We start from the raw sequence: 10793 nt of genomic DNA, 5'->3' as shown, positions 1-10793 counted from the left end.
TGTGGAACATGTGGGAAGGCCTTCCAGATAATCGATTTACTCAGCCAAACATTTTATAGCAGAACTATTCCTTGGAATTTTTATGCTTGGGGAAGTAGTTGTTAAACATTCCAAAAAGTGCTGGCACTTACAAAACAACAACAAAAAATAAAATCAACAAGGCAGTATAAAATATTGGTTTTGGGTGGCTATCTTCATAAGCATTGTCATGTTTTGGAATGTTCTTTATCTCTAAGGGCCTGTTAGAAGGTGTAAAGAATTTTGTTTTCTTCAATACCTAATCGTTTTCCATCTTATGATTTGTGTGTGTGTGTTGTACAGCAGTATAATTTTTCACTTATTTATTCCATCGGTAGTTATGGTTTGTACAATGTACAATGGTTTCATTTCAAAATAAAATAAAAAATCACAACATGAATGCTGTGTGAATAATTTTTATCAAGAAATCTAATCTCAGTTTGGTTAGTTTTGGTTTTTTGTGGTTTTTTTTTTAATTTGCAATAAATTTCTGTTTTTATAAATAGTATTTTTAAATGTGCATTCTCTGGTGTTGTCTCATTTGGTAATGCATAAAATGATCCACCTTTGAGAAGTCCAAAGGTGTCTTGATAATAGTGTGGTAGGGCAGGGGCAGGTGGTGGTTGTAAGAACTACAAACAGATATGATCAGCGTAATTACAGCAATCTGCAGAATAATTTGGTAATTTAAGATAATTCATTTACCAAATTCCTCGTTTGGTCCTCGGTTAACATGTTGTGGTACTTAAATTGGAGGGGGTAGGGAAGGCAGAGTGTGGAAATGAGCTTGAGTCCAATGCGTGCAAGGGTAAAACTCCTGAAGAGTTCTGGAAAGATTCTTTTCATTCAAGATGGATATAAAGTGTCCAGCTTATTTTTAGTGTTCAGTGTGCTCTGTCCCAAGGTGGCCTGCAGTTCCACAGGCAGCTGGACTGCTCTGCTGGCTCTGGCTCCCAGCAGGACGAGCACCAGCCTGCTCCCACCTTGACTCTGTCGCCTCCCTCACATTTAGCAGGGTGCTTGTATCATCTTTACCAGCCCCTTTATACTCACTAACCTGGGAAGGGAACTGGTTTGGTTTGTTTTTTTCCCTTCTCCAGATTAGTGAATTAAACCAGGAGACATGTATCAAGGAGTTCCATACGGGGTGGAACTGGAGAGAGAGGAAAGGACAAGTAGAAGCAAGGCTGTAACTCAAGATGGGTCCCAGCAGGAAAGGCCTCTGAACAGGTAAGGCTTGTGCCAGGGAGTGAGCAGTGGCAGCCTGGAGCAGGGCACGGCTGGAGGTTGTCCCTGTGGTTTCCTGGGAGCAGGATTGGCATAGAATGGGGCACGGCTGGGCTGGATTCCTGCACTCAGCCCTGGCGCAGGCTGTGAGTAAGATCCCTTGGGCTCTTTCCCTCATCAGTATGGGAATGCTTATCTTCCTGTCTGTAGATTTGGGAGGATAATCTCACCACTAAGTGGTGTGGAATACACTGTGGGCATTGAACAGCTTGGATGTCTCTGTTCACAGTGTGTATTACAGTCGAACTCCTCCTGTGCTAAAAGCTTATTTAAAGGAATTGACGTTGTTCCTTGAAGGTACATCATCAGAAGCAGGTGGCTTGTGTTTCACCTTGAACTGTGGATTGATGAAAAAACAGAAAAGACATACTCAAAAGATGCTGTGGCCTCTGTTTCCCTATGCCTCCTGGAATTCCTTGCTGTGGAGCAGGAGAGGATCGCTGGCAGTCTTGAACTGTTACTGATCATTCTAAATGCTCATCTTAAAAGGCCAAACCAAGAGGTCTGTCTCCAAAATAAGTGGATTTATTTTAAGGAATGCCCCTTTCCTTGCATCTGGCCAAGGAGAAAACCCTGAACTTAGTTGTGGCTTGAAGCTGCTGTCATTTCTTTAAATGATGGTGTATTCCTGTCTCTTCCTAGGAAATTGCACTGCAACCTAATTACTTTAACAAGTTACCTGCCTTTTCCTGCAGGAGGAAACAATGACTTAGAATTTAGTGAGGTCAGTGTACAGGCTGTTGTCATGGAAATACTTTATACAGTGCTGCTACTGATATATTTTTTTTTAGCTTGGGTTTAGTTCTTAATAAACTACATGGAAGACTTACTAGTATTGTTAAACTGTGAATGTTGTTTTGAAATGTTTTTGGGTTTTTTTGTACTTAAAATATTCTCAGAATGTCTTGCTGGGAGGCAGCACTTTTTTTTCCTCAGAATTTGAGTCATGTATGATGCTGACTAAGAGCTGAATGCTAGTTTTGATTTTTAAAGATCTGAGACAGCTCTCACATGATGGGGTCATTCCTTACTGTTGCTTTCATGTGTGGGGAAGTGTTTGACCTACTACTCCTTCCCTAAACACAGGGATCAGCCTTGATTCCATGCTAATGGGCAATGTCATATCATTGCATGGGCGTAACTGGGATATTGCAGGGATGCCTCTTCTCTCCTTGCCCAAGACTTGCTCTGAATCTCTTAAGTCTCCCTTGATCTTATTTCTGGTTTAACACACCAGAAAAAGCAGCACGTGGCTGTTCAATGTTTGGAAGCTTTTCCCCTCCTGAGGGTGGCTATGTAGAAGAGCCTATTTTTTCATTTTAAGTGTGAGGTCCTAAAACTGAAATAATATATGCAATTTTGTATAAATGCTTTGGAATGTGTGTCATAGGGCCCAACTACTCCCCTGGTTGTGGAGGTTTGGACTGCAGGGCAAGTTTGAGATATTTACTCTTGACTTTGTGTACACATACGTATGTGTATGGAGGGTTTTGTGCTGTAGTATGATGCTCTCTCCCCATACTGGCCATGTTGCTATACTTTTATGTTAACCTACAGGATCCATTGCTTCCTTTATGCTTTTGAGAAGAATTAAATCTGACCTTTACTTCCACTGGAACAACTGTGGTTCCTTTTTATGTGCCACTGAGCAGGTACTGAGTTAGGTGTGAGCCACCAGCCTGGCAGCAGAAGCTCCATGTCCCGACCTCTCTATGACTCTGCAGGCTTCCTGCTGACCGCTTCTAGAAAATAATAATCAGTTTATTGTATTAACGATAATTTAAGTATTTCTAGCACACTTGCTCTGTCAAAATTCTTCAGCCATTTCTGGGCTGTCCTCTACATCTCGTGTTCCTCACAGTCCCTTAAGTTTGGGAATGTTTTCCATAAATATTAGAGCTGGAAGGGGCCTCTGGAGATGACCGAGTCCAACCCCCTGCCCAGGCAGGGTCACCTGGAGCCGGTGACACAGGAACGCATCCAGGTGGGTTTGGAACGTCCCTAGAGCGGGAGAATCCACGGCCTCCCTGGGCAGTTCCAGTGCTCTGCCACCCTCAACGTGAAGCAGCTGTTCACCGTATTGAGGTGGAACATTTCGTAGTTCGGTTTGGTTTAAAAAAAAAAAAATTATTCTGCTGGACGGAAGTCCCCGCTGGATCACTTAAACCAGCCATCCTCAGAAGGATGAGGGACATTACTGGCACAGCACAGGGCGGCAGCACCGCCTCTCCCTTTCCTCCCTTTCCCCTTTTTTTTAGTGATCCTGGCGGAGCCTCGGGGTGTGCCCCGTTCCCCGTTTCCCGGCGGGGGCAGGCCGCTCCGTCGCCTTTAAGCGCGGCGGGGGCCGGCGCGGGGCGGAGCGGGGCGGTGGCGGCGCAGAGCGGGCGCGGGCTCGGCAGCGGGGCCATGGCCGCCGACGTGTTCATGCGGCCGGGGCGGCTGCTCGGGGCGGCGGGGCCGCTGTCCCCCCGCGCGGAGCCCGACGAGGACTCGTCGGACACGGACGATGGCGGAACGTCGCCGGGCGGGGGGCGGCGGTGCGGGCCGCGGCGGGGGCAGCCCCCGGGCCCGCAGATCATCCACTCGGGGCACTTCATGGTCTCGTCGCCGCACAGCGAGCACCCGCCCAAGAAGGGCTACGACTTCGACACGGTCAACGAGCAGACCTGCCAGACCTACCAGTTCGGGGCGGCCCGCGGCGGCGGCGGTGCCTGCGGCCGCCTCAGCATCGACGCGTCCCTCACGAAGCTGTTCGAGTGCATGTCCCTGGCCTACAGGTACCGCCGGCAGCGGCCGCGGCCGCGGGGACAGCCCCGGCCGGACCGGCACCGTGTGAGGGGCGGGGTGCGGCCCAGCGGGGACCCCCGGCCCGTAGGCGCGAGTTCGGTGCCGCTTTTGTTCCCGGCGAACTTGGGGCTCCGGGCCGGCCCTTCCCGCAGGCCCGGGGCGAGCGGGGGTGTCGCTGCCCCCGCCGTGAGGGCTGAGCGCTGAGGGCTGGGGTCCCGCCCGCCCCGCCGGCCGCGGGTGCCGCTGGAAGCCCTCAGCATCCCGGCCGGGCTGGGAGCGAGTGGAAGCCTCTAGTGCTAAACAGAAACCCTTAAAGGGCAAAGTGCCCCGCTCGATGTGAAACCCGGCCAATTTTCCTTTTTCCCCTCCCCAAATTTTATTTTTATAACCAAGTGAAGCAAGCGGGCTCTGTCGCTGTTTCCTTTGTTCCTGTGGTGGCTGCAGCTGGCAGCAGCACTTCCTGGGTTTATCTGCACCTTTTGCTTTGACTTCACTTGTGCTTTTCATCTCTTCAAAAAGGCGTTATATTCCCATTTATCCCCTTTGTCTGTCATCCAAAATGGAGGCAGAGCTGTGGAGTAGAAGTGTTTTGGAAAGATGTGTGTCTGCTCAGTCTTTTGTTCCGTGTGATATAACAGAAACCGGATCCAATCTGATGTTCTCTGCTGAGCGTATTTTGGAAGTTGATTAAAAGGGTTGATGGAAAATGCCTCTTGGCATATCAACAGAAATATTTATTTTCATCTATAGGAGCCACATTAGCTTGCTAGAAGAAAATTAACTTTGCCCACCCAAAATATATCTATTTAAGTATTACTCAATGACGAGGAAGCAATAGAACTATCTGTTCTGTCAGTAGCTAGAAGATGTACTGTAAGTGATACTAAAATTCTGATAATATTGGCCAAGAACGTTATTAGTTATTGGCAAGAGACTGAACCCCAGATAAGATGTGTGCAACAGTGGACCTAAGTACTTTGCACTTACAAAAAAAAAAAAAAAATGTAAGCCTTTTATTGTACAAGCTGGGAGGAACTTGCAAAGGAACCGCAGGGATTGTGAAGGCCAGAACTGGACTGCTCATGTGCATCTGCTTCTCCGCCTCTATCACCTTTATTTTATTTTGTGCTTCCACTAGTATGTCATTGGGATCTTGAAAATGAGGCTCACATCTGGTGCAAAGGAATAATTCTGTTACACTGGCTGACAGTACCGAGCTCTGATGTAGGTGAATAAATTGAGCACCAAATTTATTTGAGAAGAAATAATTTTATCCTGCCTGCTGGTGGTAGCATGAGGCAAGGTGCAGAAAATATCTTCTTAGAGGCTGCCAAAGAAAAGCACATTCTTAATCCTTCTGTCCTTGGGTACCTTAGGGTTTGCTGAGTTGCAGCCCTGGAGCATTCTGCCCAGATCCAGTCTGCTTACTCAGCAGCTTTGGGATACAATTTTTAAATCCACCAAACAAACCGATTGTAAACTTGAGTCTAAAAAAGGATTGAAGTAATTCTGGAAAATCTGATTTGAGGTGTTGAACGTGGCTGTGAAATGGGAAATGTCTTTTTTAACAAATGATTGAGCCTGTAGGTTGCAATCCTCTCTGTCCTTGGGTTGGATTTGGTCTTGGTTGGTTTATGGGGATGTTTTTGTGGCTGTTGCCTCGGCTGTATCTTTCTCATGATTGCCTGTCAGATCCAGCACTGACAAAACACACAGATTCCATGTTAATGTTTTCCGTGCTGCCTTTGCTGACTAGAAATTCACTCTAGAAAAAAACGGGGGTTGTGGAAACCCACAGCAAAAACTGTAACACAGAAAGGTGAGGACGTGTGGATTTTGCTTTGTGGGGGCGTGAGCTGCCTGCAGAGCTGGGGGATGCAGCCGTGTTGAACACAAACCCAAGGAAGCTGCTGTAACTGAGCTCTGTGTGTGTAATATTTATTTACAAGTGACACTCATTGCTGGTATTTCAGTGTTTAAAGTTTTAAAGAGAAGCAGTAAAACGTGTGGTACCCATTAGCTTTGTGGATGGACTAGAAAGCAAAGCTTTTCTAGATTACCTCAGTCATTACCTGGGTCATTACCTCGGGTGGTTTGTTTGGAAGCGACCAAATTTATGCTGGATCACGGATTCGTGATGTTACCTGGGCTCTTTTAGTTGTGCTGTAAATTTTTTTTGAGTTTGGCTTTGTGCTGTTAATGGTCAAGCTTTTTATGATAAAAAAAGTTATTTCTGAACACCAGGGAAGCGATTCCCTCATGGCTTTGAGCAGTACAAACCAACATGATTCTTATTTTCATCACAGCTGTTTCAGTCACATATCCAGTTGCACAGCTTGAGAAGTCTCATTTCAGATAAGCCAGAGGGGGAAATATGCCTATAGCATACTCCCCTGTACAGTGAGCAGATTAAAACAATTTTTTAAATTAATAAGTAACTTATAAACACTGGTGTTTACAACAGGTGTCACACGGGCTGTACTTTATCTAAATGTAACCTGTTTTTCTGATGAGATTGATTATGGGAACTGTACCACACTGACAGAAGTAAAAGAACATTGATTTTCCCCTTTTAGCCCCTTCATCTCAGCTCTTTAAACCAATGTGACCTCGCAGACCTTGATGTGCAGGTAGCTGGAATTGACTTGTTGCAGGCAGGCAAAAAGATCTTAAAAAATGTTCTCAAAATGAGAAGGACCTTTGACACTGCTCATTCTAATGAGAAACTGTGCTCCTGGGTACATGACCTACAATACACAGAATTAAGTAGAATGTTATGTCATCTTGATATTTAATTTAGTAAAGCCCTCTAATAACTTTACCATTATCCAAATCATTACATTACCCAGAAATAACTTCCCAAAGCTGAATTGTATTGAGAAATGTTTCAACAACAGCCTATCATGAAGGCTTTTTTCCCTTAGATTGGGACGGAAGGATTTTTTTTCTCTTTGTTAGGATTAATTATAATATTCACACTGGGTGGTGTTCTTTTTAAACTATTATATATTTATATGTCAGTCATTGCTTATCTTAGTATATGCCATGGTGGGGTAGATGAAGATGACTCTGTGGGCTCATTTATTCTTAAGCAGCCTCAGAGTTCTCTCACCTCTCATTAAGAGCTTAAGGAGCATGCCAGGTGTACTTGAGGTAAGAGTGTTAACGTTGGCGTGACATCCTTGTCCAAAACCCTCTGGATCCTGCTTGCTAAAGCTGTGCACAGCAGGAGAGTGGGCTCTGGGAACTGGGACAAAAGCTGCCTTGTGAGCAGCTTGCCAGGTCATTTCTAGATTTCATCTCTCCTCTTTAGCAATATGACTCCTTCACTTCATGTAGATGGAAGCCAAAAATATTCCCTTCCCCAGTGGACTGACATTAGGGGTCACTTGTTTCCAGAGCACCTTTGCCACACATTCTTTGTTAGTGCAGTGTTTGGGGAAGTTCTCAGCACTGCTGATGGCACTTGGAGATTAAAAACCTCCAGAATTCACTTACATATTTCACATGCTGCTTGTAGAAGCTGCTCTGATAAAAGCACTTCTGTTCATCTCTGAATTTAGCCAAACTTGAGCAGAGTTGCTGCTACAAGTATTTTTTTTTACCATAGTAGGAGTCCCTTCAAAGCAAGGATGCTGTGTTCAGGGTGTGGTATGAATCAGGACAGCGGTACTGAGCCTCTTACCCTGCTTATGTCAAATGCTTGATATAGGCACAAGCTTTTAAGCTCTGTGTAAGATGCACTTGGAAATTCCACCTTGACAACCTTTAACCTCAGGAGGGTTTCCAGAAAGATTGCTGAGCTGTTCTTGTCTCAGAGACTCATTTCTTTGCCAAAGTAAACATTTAGTAGTGGTAGTGTGAGAAGGCCTTGGTTCAGATTAAAGTTTTGGTGTCTTCAGGGCTACAATTGACTGCAGGAAGAACAGACCAATTCTGTGGGCAGAGGTTTAGATACAGGGACAATTTTGTTTGTTTTGCTCCTGGTTATTTTGGTGTCTCTGCAGACTATTTTTATGGACCTAGTTGGGCAGGGTATTACTATAGAGGTGTGGGGCACAATACTCACCTTTTTCATTAAAAAAGCACATTGTTACCATCTTTTGATCTACCATTTAATCTATGTGTTTTGTGTTGTTCTCATCTTGTGTTTTTACTCAGTAAGCAGATGTTCTTTTCTGGCTTAAATACAACATGGATTTTGTAATCATCATTTTTGATGGATTGCTGAAATAGGGAAGAGGGAGCTAGTTTGTCCTCAGACTGCCAGTTCTCAAGAACTTTTGCATGACCTGAAAAAAAAATGGCTGAATTTTGAGATTTGGCATTATTTTTAGTGAAGATTTTGTGCTGCATGATTATGGTGTGCTTTGAATGGCAACAGAAATTAATATGTTGATTTCCAGTTCTCCCCCCCTTACCCATTTTTATTTCTTTTTGCTGAGTGGCAAGAGGAATTAAAGCCAAGACACCCAAAATTCAGGTCTTGGCTTTACTTATGTTTTTCCACACACCCCTTTAGTAGGTCACCATTCTTGTTTGTTACTTTCCCATGTAGGGGAAAAGAAAAATTTCCATTCTTTTGGAAAGCAGAGTTGATATTCAGTCACTTGAGCAGCTGCTTATCTGACTGTGTGTCCTTAAGCTGTGATTAGTCTTAATCAAACAAAAGGGTATCTAGTGATGCTGCAAGCTGGGAAGAGGTGGGGAGGAATAAAGGGAGCTTTGTAGCCATTTTGAGCTGAAGGCTGGGCATTTCTGGGATGTCAGAGGCATTTTGACAAGCTTGGAGGAGAGAGTGAACTCTTCAAGTTGTAATGGGTGGGTGGAATTTTCCCCCTAATAACAGCACTGTAAAGCAGGAAGAGATGAAAGGGCAAGGAATGAGGCTGGAAACTCACTGAGATGTGAGTGAAATTAAGAGGATCTTTGAATTAGAAGGGCCAAGATAAAGCCACACAAAGAGCTGGGTGGTGTTGGCAGAGGCCAAAGGGATGGAAACGGAAAAGAAAAAATGAGATACTGCGAAGTTCAAGTCACACAAAGGATGTCTCAGCTGACTGGGTGGGTTTGAGCCCAGGTTACAAACTCACTGAGCCCGTGTGAGTGAGGAAACACCCAGCAGCAGGGGTGGATGGAATGACAGCAAGGAAAGGGAAGTCTCTAATCGTGGTGGGGACTGTGGGGAAGAAAAGAGGTTGGAGTTGTGCTTGGATGAGATTTGAATAAAAGGACAGAGGTGAATGATCACGACGGGTTGTGGAGAAAGGAGGATGTTGGTGTGATGCTGTTCAGGGCAGGAGAAATAGGAATGAAAGGGGAGAATATGGAAAATAAGGGTAGATGATGGAAGGTGTGGCTGGAATTGGAAAAGTGCAGTGTTTATTCCCCATGCTTTGATCTGTGATGGGAAATTAGATTGGATGCACTAGATGAAGGTGTGCCTGATGAATGAGAGAATGAGCTGCATGGACCCAGATACAGAGGTCATGGATGATGGGGCAGGAGGTCTGGAATTCCTGGTTTGGCTCTTCTCATGCTGCCCTGCTGCCTTTTGCTGCTGGAGTAAAAGGGTTCTCTTTTTAAAACAGAACAACAACAACAAGAAACCTTAGCTGAGAAACCTGGACCAGTTTGGGTTTAATCTGGGATTTTATTTTTAATTAACTACAGACTACAGGCTATATGCTTGCAACTTCCTTTCTTTGTATGCAGAAATTAATTGCATTTACAGTTTCCTTCATCTGTCCTTTGATATCTTAATATCATTGGCACAAACAGTTCTTTAAAGACAAAACTTCTAAGCTACTTCTGAGGAAAAAGACAAGCTTTGTAAACTCTTTGATGGCTATAGAAATATTTTACAGCTTTCATACAATTTTCCTTTTGCTCTGGAAAGGAAACCTTTAACATGTCCATTAAACAATTATGAAGATGATTAGGAAAAGTACTTGTTTCAGTTGCCTCCAAAGAAAATAGAGTTGGTTCTTTGTGTTTCAGACAGTGATGGAAAAAGCTGAATCTGATTGTTTTTAGTGCAAGCTAGAGTTACATTATTGTCACTGTTTCTGAAGCAGGAAGGCTTGAAAAATAGGGTTAGGAAAAGCAAGGTTCTTCAGAAATTGCTTCTAATAGTTTTAGTGCCAGAACAAAAATTCTGAACATGGTCTTTTCAAATAATTTGTTTGCTCTCAGATGGGGGTTGGTCATTTTTGGTTGTTTTTGAACATAAAATATGCCGACTTGGTGTCACTCCTGATATAATTAATGTAGCCAACCCTTGGTTAAGTAAAGCAGCCGTTGCCACCAGAAATGTTCCAGTGTGCATTTGCCACAGCTTATTTACTTTGTGACACACAAGCACAAAGCTCTTCACTAACCCTTGGTTTCTTGGCTGTTGATCTTAGATAAATCAGTTACTGCTTTTTCCTCCCTTTCTCCATTCTGAAATGACCAAAACAGTCTCAGCACTTCAGAGCCCTAGATGTATGTGCTGGCCTTTTAGAAAGAGGGAAACAAAGGCATGAAGTTTAGAAGGGAGCTGACATAGCTGACAAGATCACACCTCAGTTACAGACTTAATAAAGGAAAGAGGACAAATGGAAGATTTGGGAGGGGATGGTGCAGAGGATGTGCAGCTTACTGGCATGTGCTACTGAACTGATGAGGAACCTTACAGATACAAATTACAGGATAATAAA

At 44.3% G+C, this 10793-nt stretch overlaps 1 protein-coding gene across 1 annotated transcript in view; it reads left to right on the top strand.

The window, feature by feature from the left end:
- The first annotated feature begins 3681 nt into the window (after nt 1-3681).
- The window catches only part of MLXIP (MLX interacting protein), a 41639-nt gene continuing 34527 nt past the window's right edge, over nt 3682-10793 (top strand). Inside the window, exon 1 of the mRNA XM_021544576.4 lies at nt 3682-4082. Coding sequence (XP_021400251.3) covers nt 3712-4082 — 371 coding nt within the window. The 5' untranslated portion in view covers nt 3682-3711. The remainder of the gene's footprint in view (nt 4083-10793) is intronic.

Source organism: Lonchura striata, chromosome 15 (assembly GCF_050655825.1).
Source record: "Lonchura striata isolate lonStrDom1 chromosome 15, ASM5065582v1, whole genome shotgun sequence".
In the NCBI taxonomy this organism is placed as follows: Eukaryota; Metazoa; Chordata; class Aves; order Passeriformes; family Estrildidae; genus Lonchura; species Lonchura striata.
Note: the sequence above shows the minus strand (reverse complement) of the source record. Positions and strands in the feature narration are given on the sequence as shown.